This window comes from Notechis scutatus, chromosome 8 (assembly GCF_049901735.1).
Source record: "Notechis scutatus isolate UNSWTSFEM ecotype Mainland chromosome 8, rNotScu1.2, whole genome shotgun sequence".
Taxonomy (NCBI): domain Eukaryota; kingdom Metazoa; phylum Chordata; class Lepidosauria; order Squamata; family Elapidae; genus Notechis; species Notechis scutatus.
The window spans coordinates 844,548-861,951 of record NC_142016.1 but is presented as its reverse complement, the minus strand read 5'-3'; the positions used below and the strand labels follow the sequence as shown (position 1 = coordinate 861,951).

Here is a 17,404-nt window from a genome sequence, read left to right as displayed (position 1 = left end):
GGGAGGGAAGGCCGTCCTGCACCTACCCATAAGGGTGCATGATGCGCAGGATGGAGAAGCTTCCTCCCCCATGCGCAAGAGCGCAAGTTCTCCGGCCCAAACACCCGGAATTCTGCTCAAGGGCCTCTCCCTAGGCCTTCCCTACCCAGGGCGGAGCTGCTGCTCCTCTACTTCCAACAAATGACTCTGGTTAGATTTTTATTGAGAATTACAAGACCTGAGATTTTCTCCAAGGTGTTTTGTTGGACAGCTGCTTGCCCGAATGGGGTTTCCTGCTTGGGCAGGGGGTTGGACTAGAAGACCTCCAGAGTCCCTTCCGCCCCTGATATGTTTGCTCATGTGATCAAAAGCGGGGAGTGGGGGGTGTCCATGGAGTCATAAAAAAAGTCAAGATGGTAACCGTGAGGGTGCAACTAAAATCCCCGCCCCTCAAGTCATTCTTCTGCAATACCTACCAAAATGAGTCCTGCCCTTGTCCCCTCTTTGCAGGGGGGCCCTGCCCAGGGAAGCCGACCCTGGGGAGGAATCAACGCAACCCGCTTTGAAAGCAGCAGCAGCAGCAGCAGATGCTCTTCCTAGGCCGAGGCCCACCTGAAGTCCCGCCTGAGCCTCAAGGGCACCTTCAAGGGCCCCCTCCCCTCCAAGGGACGCAGGCCCACTCTCATCTCTGCCCAGGGGCTTTGGGCCCCCTCCAACAGGGGCAGAGCTTAAGGGCCGAGAGGTGCTGCTTGGCAGGACGGGTTGGGCAACTGGGGCCTCAGACCTTCTCTGCGGATCGACGGAGGGTGGAGGGAAGGGGCTGGCATGCCCCCCCCTCCCCACGTGGGCAGGTAAGAACAACCTCAAAGGGAGAACTGGGGAGAGGAGTCCTGCTGGGGGCTTTGGGGTAGCTGAAGGACCTTCCAGGCCAGAATTCGGCCTCCATCCTGAGTGTCGAGAGCGTTTGAACGGGGGGGCACATGCAGACACTCCCTCCCTCGAGACCCCAGTCAGAGCTGAGATCCTGCTAAGGAAGGGAGAGGCGCCAGCACCCACAGGATCAACAGAAAGAAAGATGGCCTTCATTTAGGGGGAAAGAGCAGAGCCACGGGCGGGCGGTTTGCCGCTGGAGGTCGGGAGCCTTGCACCGGGCAAGGGGAGTTCGTGGGAGATGGCACAGAAGCCGTTCCTTCTGGGGGGCGGCACTAGGGAGCCTCAGGCGCAGGGCTGGGCCTGGGGGGTCACTGGCCTCCTCCCTCCGCCTGTCTTCTCTGCAGGAGCCTCTGAGTTGCTGCTGCAGCCCTTTCCAGCCGGGGGAGGGGGCAGGGGGGCTGAGCGCTGGGACTTCTTGAGGAGGGAGAGGTGGGACCGGGACTTCAGGTGAGCTGCCAATGAGGGAGAGAGAGAGAGAGAGAGAGAGAGAGAGAGAGGGAGAGTCACTCAGAGTCGGCCCTTTCTTTGCCTAGACAAAACAACGCTTGTCACATACCAGGGGATGCATAATTCTGCTTAACACAGGCAAGACTCAGAGTTCATTTAGTGACTGTTTAACGTTAAAACGGAATTGAGAAAAAAGTGACTTATGACCGTTTCTCACACTTATGGCTGTTGCAGCATTCCCCTGGTCACATGATCCAGATGCTTCGCAACTGACTCGTATTTATGACGGCTCGGGTGTCCCAGGGACCTCCTGGCAGTCAAATCCAAGGGGGAAAACAGACTCACTTAACAACCATGCTGCTAACTTAACAACTGCAGTGATTCACTTCATTCCCTGCCGGGGGGGGCGGGGGGCATGCAAGTGTCTGCTGATCTGAAGCCTGAGGTGGATTGGCTGCCCAAAGTCCCAGGCAGGGAGGCCGCTCCTAAAGCAACACAAGGGCAACCGGTCGGGCGGGCAAACAGACCGGGGGCGACCAGGAGAAAAAAGGGGGCTTTCCTAGGTGCAAAAAGTGGCTTTGCCACATGGGATTTTCAGTCAAGTTACATTCTTGGTGGGAAAGATCTCCCAGGAGCCTCCTTTGCTGCCTCAACTGTGGGATGGTTGACAACCACTGTTAAGGTAGGTCATAAAATGGGACAACATTCACTGAAAACTGTCTCACTTAGCAACAAAAACGTTGGGCTCAATTGTGGTTATAAGTCAAGGACTAGCCATAATAGTGGGACTCTGAGCTTTCTGAGAAAATATTCTACCTTTGGCCCAACTTCCCAAAACAAGATATTGATCTTCAAATCATTTGTTCTGAATTTAAGGCAATCCACAGAGAATAGTTAATATCCAAACCTGCTACCCAGCGAGCTTCGGTTTGGGTTTGAGAAGGCAGGTTGAACTGCCCTCTTTTAAAATGTCAAATACTTTCCACATTCAGTTTCTTGCAACTGGAAAATGGAACACATAGTACAGTATGTCCCAAGCAACAGCTAGTGAGAATTACAGGGCCTGGATCCCTAAAGTAAGGCTGGATTAAGTGAGAAGGGACGATGGATGCCACAGAGCAGAAAGTGAGCTGGACGTGAGAACCCCATTTCTGAATACCCATAAATACAATAAACAAGTCCTTAGTGACTTTAAGACATGTGGACTTCAACTCCCAGAATTCCATGCTGGCTGAGGAATTCTGGGAGTTGAAGTCTACATGTCTTAAAGTCACCAAAGTGGAGAAGCCCTGCCATGGAAGAGAAGAAAAATAGAAAGAAAAATATTATGTAGGGAAAAAGAAAAGTAATATATAAAGAAATGACTTCTCCCTGTATCCCAAAAGTATAAACGATCAGCTAATTTTTCACCTGTTAAAATGTAATATATAATTTCTTCTTCTCATACCCCATTCTCTTATCTATCAGCAATTCCTTAAATATTTGGTGGTTTCAATCCTGATCAGCAAATGTCTATTAAGGTTTACCAAAGATAACATCAAATCTATATTAGCCATGATCAACAACTTTATATAACTTCTGTTTACTTTTAACAATTTTGATCTTTAGCCCCTTCAAGTAAAAGGCAAAGGGGTCTCTGTGGATTTTACTCCGCTAGTCGTTGCTGACTATAAGGGGCGCTGCTCACCTCTGTTTCAAGGCCACCGAGCCAGCGCTGTCCAAAGAGATTTACATGGTCACGTGGCCAGCATAACGTCACAGAGCACTATTACCTTCCCACCGGTGTGGTACCTATTGACCTACTATTTGCCTGCTTTCGAACTTCTAGGTTGGCAGGAGCTGGGGCAAGGACGGGAGCTCACCCATCATGTGGTACTCAGGTCTTGAACTGATGCTGACCAGCCAAGCGTCTTAACCGCTGAACATCCCAGTCCCTTCAAGCAACGTCCTAAAACCTGATTCCTTTTCATTCTTTTTCTTTCTCCCGTCTCCACAATTCTCTTACAAACCTCTCCTGCACCAACCGATTCCCCTCTCCAGATTCCTGCCATCCTGCTCTGAAGGGAGCCCTCCCCTGCCCCTCTCCACCCCACAGATTCGAGGCACGGCCTGGCCAGCTCTGCCATAAGGAGGGGGAGGCCGTGCCCCGGCCTTCCCCACTGCTCTCTCCTCCTTTCCCTTTGCTCAGGAACAGGATGGGCTTTGATTTCTGCCAGCAAAGAGGAGGCGGGGGGGGGGGGCAATGAGGGGGGCATGACAGTCGCTTGCAGCATGGCTGTTGCAGCGGGTCTCCCAGCTTGGCAAGCAACTGCTTGGACAGAGAAGCTGAAGGGAGACGATCCTGCAAAGGCCACCTGACTTGTGGCACAAAGGTAGGGCTGGTCTCCCCACCCCACCCCCACCCCGCAAGCCTTACCTCTCCATTCTCTGTCCCCAATGATGACTCGGCTGCACAGCTCACACAACTGGCAACTCTGCTTCTCCTTTGCTGGCACCGGCTCCAGCCTGAGGGGCTCCATCGGAGGCTTCTGGCCCTGGGGGGTGGGGTGGGGGGGAAGGGCAGGGCAGAGGAGCAAAGCAGGAGAGTGCTTGACAGAAGGGACCTTGGAGGCCCCCCCTTCCAACCTTTGGCTCATGCAGGGAACCCTGGGCCACTTCAGACCAAGGGCTGCCCTCTCCCTCTCCCTCCGTTCCTACTTCTGGGCCAGGCAGCAGCCCCTGTTGTACACCTCTGTGCATTTGTTGTTTCTTTTCTCTACACTGAACCTCATTTTGTTAGCTAGGGTCCTGTGCCAAGATCCTCCGGGGTCTTCCGGGGTGTTTGGCCATTCCTGCCGATTTGGTGCCATCTGCAAGTCTGATGAGGAACCAGGGTTTGAACCCAGTGGGAGCCGCTCCCCACATTCAGGGCAAGGAAACCATGTTTCTGCTGACTCAGAAAATAGGAACGGCCATTGTTCCTGGGGGTGGGTGGGGGTGGGGTGGGGGGTGATTCTCACTACTCCTGCCCCGTCCTTTTGCAGGGATGGGGCAACCCCTTGTCCAGGGCGGCTACGGGAAAACCTCCACTGGATCTGCCTGGTCCCCAGAGCTGCTGGCTCCCCGCCTCTGAGGGCTCCTTGCCTGGATTGGGCCGCCTCCAGGGCCTGACACACACACACACACACGCACACACCCCCGTGAGCGCGAGGGGCTCCCTGCTCCAGGCCAACGGTCTCGGGGGACCAGCCTGCAGACCCAGAGGGCAGTGGCCAGCCAGGGCAGCGACCACCAGCAGACCCCAAGGGAGCCCCTCTCCCGGGGCGACCTGGCGGTTACCTTCAGGAAGCTCTCCACCACCTGAGCGGCTGGTTCCCACACACTTTCCTCCCACCGAGAGAGATCGGAGACGTCCAGGCCGAAGACGGGGGGCACGTTTGTTCCAGGACCTGGAGGAACCCGTAGAAAAAGAGCATCGTTGGCTCCATCCTCGTGACCGGAGGCTCCTCCGCCAGTCAAAGGAATAGGGAGGGCGGGAAGGAGTAACTTTGGGGGGGAGCTAAGGATATCCTGAAAGCCTCCGCTGTGCCCGCGAGGCAGGACTTGCAGAAGCTGCCAATCCCTTTGGGGCGAGAGCTACCGCTGGGCTGCCCACTAACAGACTCAGCCTGCCCCAAAGGAGACGCCGGCTGAGGGGGCATGGCCTGCCCCCGCTCCCCATAGCCCGGCCTTCCCTCACTCTTCCTGCCAAAGGGCAAGTGGGCAGCGTTCCTCCGGCCCTCCTACGAGGACGGGAACCTCCTGACTGGGCCTCTCCTTCCATCTTAGCGATGCATCATCGGCTCTATTGCTCTGTGTGGCCAATGAGGCACAGGAGAAGCGCTCCTGGGGCTGGGCTGATCAAGGGAGAGTTCTTAGAAAGGGCCACGGTGAGCTCTGGCATCTCAGGGAGGCCACTTCCTGCCCAAAGCTAGGCCCCTGGTCCTCCCCATCTTGCCTGACCCAAGGCCAAGGGTGCCAGTCCAGAGGACGGGGGCAAGGGAGGGCCGACTCTCGCCAGACAGTGCCCGTGTCTGCCAGGGCAGGCCGAGCCGAACAGCAGCAGGACAAAAGGCCTCCCAGGGCCAAAATCCCAGCAGGTGATGATGCCTCTGACTGCCCTGACCACAAAGCCTGCACCCACACCTGTCGGCTCCTTGGCAGAGGAGCCAGCACGGCTGCTCACCGCCTGGCCAGGGGAGGCCCTGGCTGGGCCCAGCCTCTCCCTCCTCTCCACCCGCTGCTTAGGTTGCATGACCGTCCCCTGAACCCACCAGCGCCCCACCCCACCCGAGGCAAGACGGGGCAGTCCAGGGGGGAGGTAGAAAAACACTCTCTGGCCCCGCTCCCGCCCAGCCAGATCACGGAGGACAGCGGTCAGTGGGGGCCTGGCCCTCCCTCTGGCCCAGGAGGGAAAACCCAGAGAGCGGGAGCCCCCCTTCCGGGCACCCCTGGCTTCACCCCCCTCCAGGGGTGGCCTTAAGGGGCTGTGAAAGGGCTCCTCTCCGGAACAAAACCTCCTCTAGAGGAAGGCGCTCTGCACATGCTTCAAAGAGGCCTTTACAATGGTCGTCCATTTCCCCTCATGCTTGAATGGGCTGCAGAGCGAGGTTTGGCTCATGCCACAGGTGCCCAGAAGAGAAGGGGCACTGTCTCTCTCCCGGCCAGCTGAGCAAAGGAGCAGCAGGGAGGAAGGACTTACGCCTCAGAAACCGGTTCCGGACCCACTTGTTCTGCTTCCGGGCATACCTCTTGGTCACCGTCCGGAAGGCCTGGAGGGCTGAAAGAGCTCAGGTCAGGGGCGGCAGAGCCAGGAGAGGCTGGCCCGTCCCAGTCAGCCCAATTCAAAACGGTCTTACGGTGGTGTGAGGGAGGCATCACAAGCCCTTTGCTTGTCTCCTCTGGACCAGCCGCATTTTAGTGAGCCGGGAAGTGGGTTCCACCTCCCAGAACATGGACCCACCTCTTATGCCAAAGGCCGCCTCATTCTCCAGCCTGCCAGTCAAGCAAACCACACAGCCTGCTCTCCAGAAGTGCCCCCCCCCCCCCCCAGCAGATCCTCACCTTGGTCCAGCAACTGGTGCCTGACCTCCTCTGGACTCTGGGCCTCAGAAACCAGGAACTGGTGGAATTCCTTGAAGCCGATGGACTGGAAAACGCCCTGCTGGTAATCCTGGCTGGGGAAGGGAGGAGAAGCCATTGGCCAACATTGCCGGCATCCTGGCTGTCGATCACGCAGGCGGAATCTGCCCTCCACATCCCCACCCGTGCCAGTGTCCACCTGCAAGCAGGCAGGGCCTTCACCTGTTCTCGGCCACTCTCTCCTGGTTGTATCGCCGGTGAAAGTTCTGCAGCTCCTCCAGCAGCCCGGCCTCCATCATCTCATCCACCCGCTGGTCCAGTCGCACCTCCAGAACTGAGGGAAACTCAGCAGGCAAAAAAGTCAGGCTACCCCCCAAAAAAAACTCTGGAAAGGGACGGGGTGCCGGCTCCAAGTCACTTCGGCAGCAGCCAAGCAGACCCACCTGGCCAGAGAATGAAGCTGCCCCTGTCCAAAAGGAGGACCCAGCCTGAAAGAGGGAGGCCACCCTTGGTCCTCAGACCCTCCCTCTTGTTTACCTGCCTGTTCCGCATGGAGCCAGAAGATGCAAGCATTGGGGTACTTCAGGGGTCCCCCCAGGGGTCCCCCCCCTTTTTCCTCATGCTGCCGCCGCAGCAGCTCACTGTGGGGGAGGCCAGTCTGTTCAAACAGCTGCAAGCTCCTGCAGGGGAGAGAGTGGGAGGGGGGCTGGCTGGGGGGCCACACCAGACCAGAGCCCGAGAGGAGGGGAAAGTGGGCTTGGCCGAGGCTGGAAGGGAGGACTGCACTGTGCGATGCCTGGCAGTGGGAATCCCTTCAGACCTTCTGGGGCAAGCAGGGAAGCTGGAGCCACGGCCGTCTTTCCACTGAGCCCTGCAGGAGCTCCAGAGAGGTGGCCAGCGATCCCTGCAATGGGGGCAATGAGCCGATCAGGAGGGCACCAGTCCACCTCAGAAAGGGGGCCCAGGCCGGAGGCTCTGCAGAAGGCTGTCGGGCCACAAAGGCAACGTGCCTTTAGCTGGGACTGGTCAGGCACTGGGCTCGCCCGCCTCTCCAAGCCATGCAGCATTCCCTCCTAGCCTCGGGAGGCCTCAAAAGCGAGACCCCGAGTCCCTTCGGGGCAGAAGCCGCCATGAAGTAATTGGGGTGGCAACCACTCCAGCCCAGGGAACTGCCTGCTCGGCTAGAGAGGCTCTCGTGGCTCTGCCTCAGGCTGTCCTTGCAGAGATGCCCCACCCTCCAACCCAGGGCCTCCAGAATCTCAGCGGAAATGGAGGCGCCTTATAAGGGAGATGAGTGGCATAAAAATTAAATCAGTTAAAACAGCTCTGCCACAATGCATCTGCAGGATGCCCACAGGAGATGTGAGGAGAGGCCAGAGCAGATCCTTCCTCAGGCTGCTCTGTGCCAGTTCTGGCCACCCTCACCCCATCTCAGTTCACGGCAGAGCAAATGCAAGCCAGGTCCCAGGAGTTCTGGGGAAGTCCTGGCCTCAGCCCCACACTAAGTGAGCAGGGTGGGGGCTCCTCCCCCACCTCCTGGGCAGGGCAGGGTTGGGAAACTGGAGCAGAAGGGCAAGCCAGGGCCAGCTTCTCACCCAGCTGGAAAGCTGCTTGTCTGGTAGGGCAACTCCAGTTTGCACAAGTGGTGCAAATCCCGGAGCAGCCTGGCCCAAGACGGGCCTTTCAGGCAGCCGCGCACGACGGAGCTGCTGCCCTCAGGGCAAGGGGGGCAGCTTTGCTCCAAACGGAAGACCTCCCGACAGTGGGAGCAATCAGTTAGTGCCACAGCGGGACGTTAGAAGCTGTGGAGACTTTTAAGAAGAGGCTAGAGCGCCACTGGTCTGGAACAGTGTAGGGTCTCCTGCTCGAGCAGCAGGTTGGATTCAAAGACCCCCAAGGTCCGTTCTTCTGAGACCAGCTCTGACCTCACTGCTGCCAGGCAGCTGCCTCAGGAACAGGGCAGCAGGTCCAGAAAACAAGATGGCGGCTGCGACCACCTAATCAGGAGTTCTGGGAGTTGAAGTCCACAGGTTGTAAAGGAGCCGGAGTTGCCCATCCCTGACCTCACTGGAGTCCTGTCCTGTTAGTACACTGTCATCACGGTTGCCACCTGGACTTTCTTTTGGGGGATCCCTTGCCATCACAGCTGTGGAGGATTACTGGCCCTGGGTGTCAAAGGGCCTTGGAAGCTCCTGGCAGAGTTCCAGATTACATGGGCAGGGGGGTCTGCAGGGCGTGGTCAAGGGGAAAACAAAAGTCCACCCATTTTTTTATGGGGCTGCCCTCGTGACTTTGTGGACCAAGGTCCTGCAGACCCTCCCTGTGTGGCACTTTGTTTCTTGCAGGGCTCATGCTGGCTGAGGAGTTCTGGGAGCTGAAGTCCACCAATCTTAGAGCTGCCAAGTTTCGAGAGCCCAGGTTTATGGTAAGGAGGGAAGGGCCTTGTTTCAGCAGCCAGCCATCTCAGGGTGTTTGCCAGTCACATTCCCCCAGGGAGGCGCACGGTTGGCCTCCTGCTCTCCTTTTCATTGTGAACAGAAGCTGAAGGGCTGTGCTTGCCTGCAAGAGATGAAAGCCACAACTTCCCATTTTTCAGAGAAATTCCTCGGCTGTTGCTCGCCATCCATCACCAAGTATCAGAGGGCAACTGAGGAGGACTTGCAAGGCCGAAAAATAAATGGCTGGCAGGGCCACACAGCCAACAGGTACCAGTCATGCGATTCAAGTCATTTAACAGCCGGTTCTCCCTCATGACCGGCTGGGTAGGCGTGGCTGGGGTGTGTGTCATGTGACTGAGTGGACAAGGTGGGCGGTGGTTGGGGCCTTAGTGCGGGAGTGAAGCGCCCCTGCACTTGCCTTTGTGCAGCACCAGCATTCCGCCTTTGTCACGGTACATTTGTGCTCAAGGCAGCCCTCGCCTAGCGCTGCTTCAGCCTCCGAGCTGTAAGCTGCGTCTGTGGCGGAGAGAAGCGCCCGGGGGCTCTGATTCTCCGGCGCCTCTCTTGCTGGGCCTTGCTGCCCAACAGTCAGGTTTCTTTTTAAGATTTCTGCAGCAGGAAACAGCGGGTGGCTACTTCCGGCCTTGGTTGGTGCAGCTGGGCATGCCTCGGCCCCTTGGAGAGATGCACGATTGCTGTCCGTCCCGAGACACTGGCCTGCTGCGTGTGCCGCAACCACCTCATGGCCTGCACGCTGACCCCACCTGGCCGCGGCTCACGTTGCTCCTCTTGCCAGGGGCAAGTGAGGCAGGGCTGCCTTGTGGCCTCGTGCTGTAATGGGCTTCAGGAGGGGCGCTGCCTCCCCCACTGTGAAGCGCACTAAAATTAATTGTGCTGCGCAAGGCGGCCACTTCAGCCATGAGGCGGCAACCGTGGCAGCAGCCAGTGGGCAGGCCATGAGGCAACCGCAGCAGGCCAGTGTCTCGGGGCAGAGAGCAGGTTGCACATCTCCCCAAGCACAGGGGCGCTTCACTCCCGCACTAAGGCCCCGCCCACTGCCGCTTTGGCCGCCTACATCGCCCCACCTTGCTGTGAGTGATGTCAAGCTGGCCATGCCCACTCAGTCACATGACACCGCCCCAAGCCATGCCTACCCAGCCGGTCATTAATGGTTGTTAAATTACTTGAATCACATCACTGGGTATAAGCCTCTAATTTTCAGGGGCCTGTAATACTTGGAGAGTCTCCGCTGTCCCACTTGCAGCCCCCCGAAGGCTGAGTGGGAGCCCGTCCCTCTCTGCTCCCAGCTGTTCGACTGACCTGATTATTTTGCGCTTATTATGGGGGTGTAATCTGGTTGCCATGTTAGGGTCCACCAGGCTCAGCCGATGGTGTAGCTCCTCACTCTCCAGATTCTCCAGCCCAGCTTTCCACTCTTCTGTCACCACTGCTGGACCCCTGGACTCCCCCTGAAAAGACAAGAGACAATCACACACACGAGACAGATTCTCCAAAGTAGGACACAACTGCCGAAAGGAGACAACCTGCAGCTCAGCTCACAAATCCTCTCTTTCTGATCTTAGCAAGGGTCCAAGGAGGACATGGAACTCAAAATGGAACCCTTGCATCCACCCACCACCACCCTTGCACTGCCCATCTCTCAGGGGGACATCCTGCTTGCAGGCGGAGAGGAGGAAAAGCTGAAGAAATCATTGCCACCAACAAGTAACACATTCAGCAGCATAAGGAAAACCTTAAGACCATTAGGCAGGGTGGGGAGAAATATTACGTCATAAATATGTGACATTTTTGTAATCAACGATTTTTGCAGGCATTCAGAAAGGGCAGGATTCTGTAACTATTGGGAAGGAAGGAAGGAAGGAAGGAAGGAAGGAAGGAAGGAAGGAAGGAAGGAAGGAAGGAAGGAAGGAAGGAAGGAAGGAAGGAAGGAAGGAAGGAAGGAAGGAAGGAAGGAAGGAAGGGACTTGCAGAAATGAAGTAGAATTCACAATGCACACAAATCAGCCAAGGAACAGGGAGGCAAAGGACTAACACGTCCCTGATGAAGCTCCTTCTCCCCCATCTGTCAGTCAAAATCCCTCCTGCCAAAGGATTAATATCCATTTGTCCCAAAGTGAGGCTTACCTTTGTGTCAAACAAAATATTCCAGAGCAAAGATTCAATGTAATAATTTGTTCCACCAACCACAATTGGGACCTTCTGGGAGGCAAGAATCTCATCAATGTGAATAGTTGAGGAACACATGGAAAAACTTTGAAGCTGAGTCTCATTAAAAAGACATTCAACATATATAAAACCTGATAACTTTAAAATCATACATTTTGGAAGACATCTTTTCTTCTGTATTTTCCTGCACTAAGTTTATTCTTGAAAAGTTGATGCAGTGCCAGCATCAGAAATGTTTGGATTCTTCAGGATGCAATTTCCATGAGTTCTTTGCCTGAGTCACAAAGATGTTTTTTTTACTAGCTCTCCTGACAATCAGAAGCCCTTTCACCCTCCCTGCCCTAACATACATTCTCAAATTTGGATATAATGTGATCTATGACCCCTTGGTTGTGGTTCTCTCCTACAGCACTGAGCCCACCCGTGTCCCAACCGAGTCTCTGGGAAAGGATATGATGGCAGTGGCCTTCTTCTGGAAGTCCAGCACTGTGTAATTGGTGACCAAGGGATCCACAAAGCTGATCATGTGGTGCTTGCACAGCTTCTGCTCCTGGGCAGACACTTTGTTGGTGATGATGTCCAGGCCCTGATATATCTGAGACGGGGAGAGACAGACAGACAAAGCTCTACATTCAGCCAGTGCTCGTCTCCGTGCTGGTGGCCAGCCTGGATCTCAGCTGGCCCACCACTTCAAGCCGCGGGGGCCTCAGAGCAGGCAAAGGGCCAATCTCAAGGCACTGCTGAGACAAGAATGCCTCCCCCACCCTTAGAAAGTACATGCTGGTTCAGGGCTGCTTGAAGGCTGCCTCCCTGCCTGCCTGCCTGCCTCAACATGTCCTGGTGGCCTAGTGCACCAATGAAACAGTTCACTCGGAGCGGCACCCGGCTTCCCAAAGGTGCCCCGAGCCCTTTCTCCCTAAGCAGCCAGGGCATTGCTCCCCGTGGGGCAGGGCGGAGCCGCATTCCTTCTCTTGCTGGGAAAAGGGGCGTCTGCAGGTCACCCCATCCACTAGTTCCAGAGCCACCTCTGGAGACTCGCTGGGTGTTTTGGCACGCCCACCTGGGATCTGCTCTTTTTGTCCAGAGAACCGTTCAGCTTCAGATGGAGCCATGGAACATTTCAAAGAACACCAGGACAGGAACACTAAGCATGTGATCGACTGCTTGCGTGGCTCGGCACTGAGGAGTCACAACTGAACTGCACACATCTGAGGCAGAACAGACAGGTTCCGTTCCATCATCGGCTCAACCCACCCTTCTGGGCAGCCGGTGATGACCAGGGGAGTCAACTTTCCTTTTAGGATTGCTCTATATACTCCTTGGTACATAACACTGCATTATGGAAGGATCTGCACCTTCGAATATGCAAAGTAATTCTCCATCATCACCACCTTCTTATCTCCAGTTCAAATCTGGGATCTGGTGCTGAATGCCAGCAGACAGAGTCAGCAGAGGCTGGTCCGGGTTTTGCATGATCTTGTTCCTAATTGGCAGCTTCTATGTTCAGAAATCCCAGTTGGCAGAACAACCAGACAGCCTCGCCCTGGGTGCAGCTTCAGCAGAAGGATGCTCGCAAGCAAAGGTCCCCGTCTTCAGCTGCAGGCGCCAAGGTTCCTCGGCCTCCGCAGCATCTTTCCTGCCCCAAAGGAAGGAGGCAAGAGCTGAAGAGGGCAGGGGCTGGGATAGAAACATGGTTCCTCCAGCTGGCTCACATATAAGGATTAAAACTAGATGAGAAAAACAAACACCCCCACCCCTGTGATATGCAAAGCCAGAGTGGGGAAAAGAACAAAGCAGAACAAAAGACAAGACAGACACGGGGAGCTTTGCTTGCGAGCATCCTTCTCCCTGGACCTCTGCAAGACTCCTGCAGGGCCTAGGCCGTATCCATTTCTAGGGGAAGGCTGCTTCAGAGGGGACAAAAAAAGGCAGGTTTCCTTACTATATTCGACAGCACAGTATCAGCGGTTGAATCCTTCAAGTTTTTGGGTTCTATAATCTCTCAGGACTTGAAATGGATACTTAACATTAGAACCATCATTAACACAGCACAACAAAGGATGTTCTCCCTGCATCAACTCGGGAAGTCCAGCCTGCTCCAGGAACTGTTGGTCCAGTTCAACGCAGGAATTATACAAAACATTTTGTATACAAAACATTTTGTATACATAACATTTGCTAGACCAATACTCGAATACAGCTCATCAGTCTGGAACCCACATTACATATCTGATATTAACACAGTTGAGAAAGTCCAGAAATATTTCACAAGAAGAGTTTGCCGCTCCTCTACTCGTTGAAGAATACCTTATGCCACCAGACTCGAAATTCTAGACCTAGAAAATCTTGAACTACGCCGCCTTCAGTCCGATCTAAGTATAGTATATAAAATCCTACATTGCAATGTCCTACCGGTCAATGTCCTACCGGTCACTTCAGCTTCAACCATAACAACACAAGAGCAAACAATAGATACAAACTCAAGGTTAATCGCACCAAACTTGATTGCAGGAAATATGACTTCAGCAACAGTGGTCAATGCCTGAAATACTCTACCTGACTCTGTGGTTTCTTCCCCAAACCCCAAAAACTTTAACCTCAGACTGTCTACTATTGACCTCACCCCTTTCCTAAGAGGCCTGTAGGGGGCGTGCATAAGCGCATCAACGTGCCTACCGTCCCTCTCCTATTGTTTCTTTTATTTTTCTTATATGTATCCATTTCATGTATTCATAACTATGTTTATACTTATACCTGTAATCTTATAATCGCTTGACAAAAATAAATAAATAAAAATTATTGAGTCTGTCATCTGCACTTCGATAACTGTCTGGCTTGGTACAGCAACCAAACAGGACAGGTGCAGACTTCAACGGACAGTTAAGACCCCGGAAAGAACAACTGCAACCAGCCTTGCATGTTCACTGAGAGCTTCTGCACTGGAGAGAAATTCCATGCGTGTCTAAGCACACTTGGCCAAATCAAGTATTCCACTCTATTCCAGTGGTCGCCAACCAGTGGGCCAGGGACCACTGGTGGTCCACAGGAAAATTTTGGTGGTCCGCAGAGAAATGTCACCCCCAAAGCAATTAATCCAGGCTGCGCGGGAACACAAGGCTGCACCACCCACATGGCCCGTGGGAACACAAGGCTCGCGTCACTTGCATTACGAACAACATGAGGTAGTAAGGGGAGGGGTGGAAGGGTGGAGGGGGAGAACTTGCCCCACGCATCCCATGCGCCTGGCCTGGCTGCTTCTTTCCACTTCTTTCTCCTTCTGCTTTTGGCTGCATGCAAGGAAAGCAGCAAAAATCTTTCTTTCTCTCCCCCAAACTCCGCCAGAAATGAGTCTTTGGAACCCTGCAAGGCCTCCTGCTCCAAGAGGCTGCGCCGGCAAAGACTCATTTCTGGCGGAATTTGGGGGAAAGAAAGACTTCTGCTGCTTCCCTTGCATGAAGCCAAAAGTCTCTCCCGAGACGGAGCTGGAGACGGTATCCTGCAATCCCAAATAAAGAATGATCGATCGGTAAGAAAATTGGGGGGGAGGGGGGGATTTTCCTGCAGACTTTGTTTGGGATTTTCCCTGGGTCTCTGGTCCGTGGGATTTAAAATTATGAGTTTGGTGGTCCCCAAAAGGTTGGCGACCCCTCCTCTATTCTATCGCACAAGATGTCACTGCTTGCTTCATGGAAACTGGAGCAACCCAACTTGGCCAGGACTTCGTCAGGTCTAAGTTGCAAGAGGGAAGCAACTCTGTAGGCCTGCAAGGTCCTGCCCTGCCCTTCTACTGCTGGAGGACAGTAATCGCTCAATACAAGTGGAATACAAGGAGAGTTCCCAGGAGGGATTAGAAGGCCATACTTCACTAGCAATTAAAACTCTGACGACAGAGAGGCACCTTGGCTGCTCCACGGAAGGGAGAGAGGGTTGGGGCCAGAGGCAGTCCTGGAGGCTGCAGCGTCTGGGGAACAACCTGAGGGACAACCTGAGGGACTCTCATGGGCCACAAGCCACGTCAAGGGATATCCCAGGTCGTCCATCAAGGCTACCAAAGCCTCAGCTCCATGCATGCCTGTCAGCTCAACCAAACCGGTCAGGGTTTCTCAACCTTGGCAAGTTGAAGACGTGTGGACTTCGGCCCCAAGAATTCTCAAGCTGGTGGGAGTTGAAGCCCACACATCTTCAAACTGGCAAGTCTGGGATCCACTGATCCAGATGCCACTTCTATTGGCAGGAGAAAGAAGCTCAATCTGTCGGCAGAGCCAAAACTGGTGGCCCAAGTGCCATCAGGCTGGGGCAGCAGAGGTGACCCCTCCCCAACAAGGGCGTGGTCCACTCTGGTCAAGCTGGCCGGGGGAGACGGGCCTTCTAGTTCAACAGGTCTGAAGGGCTCCTGGAGGGAAAAACTGCGGCACAAACAGCAGCCCAAGGAGCCTCCCTCCTCTTCTTGCAACGGACCGTGGCCAAGAAGCAACCAGGGCTCGTTTTGACGCGATTCTGGGTTTTCACACAAGCGCAGCGCGGCCACTTGGGCGCCTCCCAGGCTAGGAAAGCAGCTCCCCCGCGGGTGGATGGAGGCCTCCGGTCCCCCGTCCCCCCCGCAGCTCTCCAGAAGGGCCGCTTGTTCGACAGAGGCCGCCCAACGCCCGGCCTCCTTTGGGAGGAGGCCGCTTTCATACCGACGAGAAATGCGGGAGGCTGAAGCGGCCCGTTCCGTGTCTTCCCGCTCAAAGAAGGCGGCGGCGGCGGCGGCGGGTCCCGCAACGGAGAGCCATGGAAGCCGGAGCCACGCGGGAGGGAGCAGAAGGGCCGGCCGGAAGCGCCCCGCGCCGGGGCTGCAGCGCCTCCCCAGAGCTCCGGCGGCCGTGCAGAGGCCAGCCCGGGAGGCTCCGCGGCGGGAGGCCCGGCCGAGGCCCTGGCGCCCCCGGCAGCCGAGCCCGCTCCACGCAGCGCCACCCCAGCCGGGTCCCGGCCGCCCGTCCCTCGCCAGCCGGGGCCCTGCGGGAGCCCAGCCCGGCTTCCCCGCCGGCTCCGCGCACCTGCATGGAGTCGGCGCTGACGATCTCGCCGCCGAAGCGCAGCCCGAGCTGCAGCGCCAGCCGCGACTTGCCGGTGCCGGTCGCGCCCAGCACCACCACCACCAGCGGCAGCTGCCGCGCCCGCCGCCGCCGCCGCGCGCGCTCCATGGCCGGCCGCTGGAGGACGGAAGCCAGCCGGGAGGGAGGGAGCGGGAGGCGGGGCCGCTGCGGGTGCGCGCGCTGGGCAAGCGGGGGGTTGGGGGCGCGCGTGCCGAAATGCCCCTCCGCCCCCCTCCACCCCGCCACGGCCGGTCCGCACCAATTCTGCAGCTTTGGGGTGGGGCGGGGCGGTTGGGCCAAGTGTGCCCACCGCGTGTGCCAAGGGGCGCGCCCTCATCGTGGCTCGAATGCAGGCCTCGGTAAGGCCACGCGCGGAACAACCGTGCATCGTTTTGGTCGCCACACTATAAAACAGAGGTTGGGGCTCTGGAAAGCGTGCAGAGAAGAGCAACCAGGAGGATGGGGGTGGGTGGGCTGGAGGCCAAGACAGGAAGAGCGGCTGCAGGGCCTGGGCCTGGCTAGTCTCGGGAAGAAGAGAAGCACCAGGGGAGGCCCGAGAGCCATGTTCCAATATCTGAGAAGGGGCTGGCCCAGAGGGGAGGAGGATGGGGTCCAATCACCTGGAGGCCAGACAAGAAGCAAGAGATGGAAACTGAGCAAGGAGGGAAGCAACTTAGGACTAAGGAGAAACTTCCTGGCAGTGAGGACAATGAACCAGTGGAACAGAAGCTGCTGCCTTCAGAAGTTGTGGGGGCTCCATCCCTGGAGGTTTTTAGGAAGAGACCGGACAGCCATTTGTCTAGAACGGTATAGGGCCGTGATGGTGAACCTATGGCACGCGAGCTGCAAGCAAACTTATGTCACTGTGCATGTGCGCACCTCACAGCTGATTTTTGGCAGGTTTGAGGCCTTTTTCGGGCTCCCAGAGGCTCAAGGAAGGCTTCTGCAGGCTTTGCAGGCCGAAAACTAGCCCCGTTTTGTCACTTCCTGTTTTCTGAAAATACCGGAAGTGACAAAACAGGGCTAGTTTTCGGCCTGCAAAGCCTGCAGAAGCCTTCCTTGAGCCTCTGGGAGGCCAGAAAGGGCCTCAAACCAGCCCAAATTCAGCTGTGAGGCACAGTGCAGGTAAGGGGGCAGCGGGGTGGGTGGGGGGATGAGGGATTGTGCACACGTGTCGGGGGCGTGGGGGGGTGCACATTGCCTTCTGGGTGCTGGCATGCAAGCATGAGCGTGTGCACAATT

The 17,404-nt window shown here is 56.2% G+C and overlaps 1 protein-coding gene across 5 annotated transcripts; it reads right to left on the bottom strand.

The window, feature by feature from the left end:
- Positions 1-185: 185 nt before the first annotated feature.
- TRIT1 (tRNA isopentenyltransferase 1) lies at positions 186-16,308 on the bottom strand. 5 transcript variants are annotated; one of them, XM_087970455.1, is made up of 11 exons: positions 16,124-16,308; positions 11,540-11,679; positions 11,043-11,142; positions 10,218-10,366; positions 6,997-7,139; positions 6,682-6,793; positions 6,442-6,554; positions 6,080-6,157; positions 4,678-4,787; positions 3,776-3,893; positions 186-1,364 (listed from the first exon to the last, which is right to left on the bottom strand). In XM_087970455.1, the coding sequence occupies exons 1-11, from the start codon at positions 16,268-16,270 to the stop codon at positions 1,195-1,197; spliced, it is 1,380 nt and encodes a 459-aa protein (XP_087826581.1). In that variant the 5' UTR covers positions 16,271-16,308; the 3' UTR covers positions 186-1,194. The 5 variants fall into 5 exon arrangements, with proteins under 5 accessions (XP_087826581.1, XP_087826584.1, XP_087826583.1 ...); XM_087970458.1 differs by lacking the exon at positions 16,124-16,308 and adding an exon at positions 15,764-16,073; XM_087970457.1 differs by lacking the exon at positions 16,124-16,308 and adding an exon at positions 12,145-12,292.
- Between the last annotated feature and the right edge of the window lie 1,096 nt (positions 16,309-17,404).

Coding starts and splice junctions, on each gene's coding strand:
- TRIT1 (XM_087970455.1), bottom strand. CDS start 16,270: ATGGAGCGCGCGCGGCGGCGGCGGCGGGCGCGGCAGCTGCCGCTGGTG. Junction 10,367..11,042: donor ATATTTTGTTTGACACAAAG/GTAAGCCTCACT, acceptor TTGTCTTTTCAG/GGGGAGTCCAGGGGTCCAGC. Junction 6,794..6,996: donor GCTCCATGCGGAACAGGCAG/GTAAACAAGAGG, acceptor AGTTTCCCTCAG/TTCTGGAGGTGCGACTGGAC.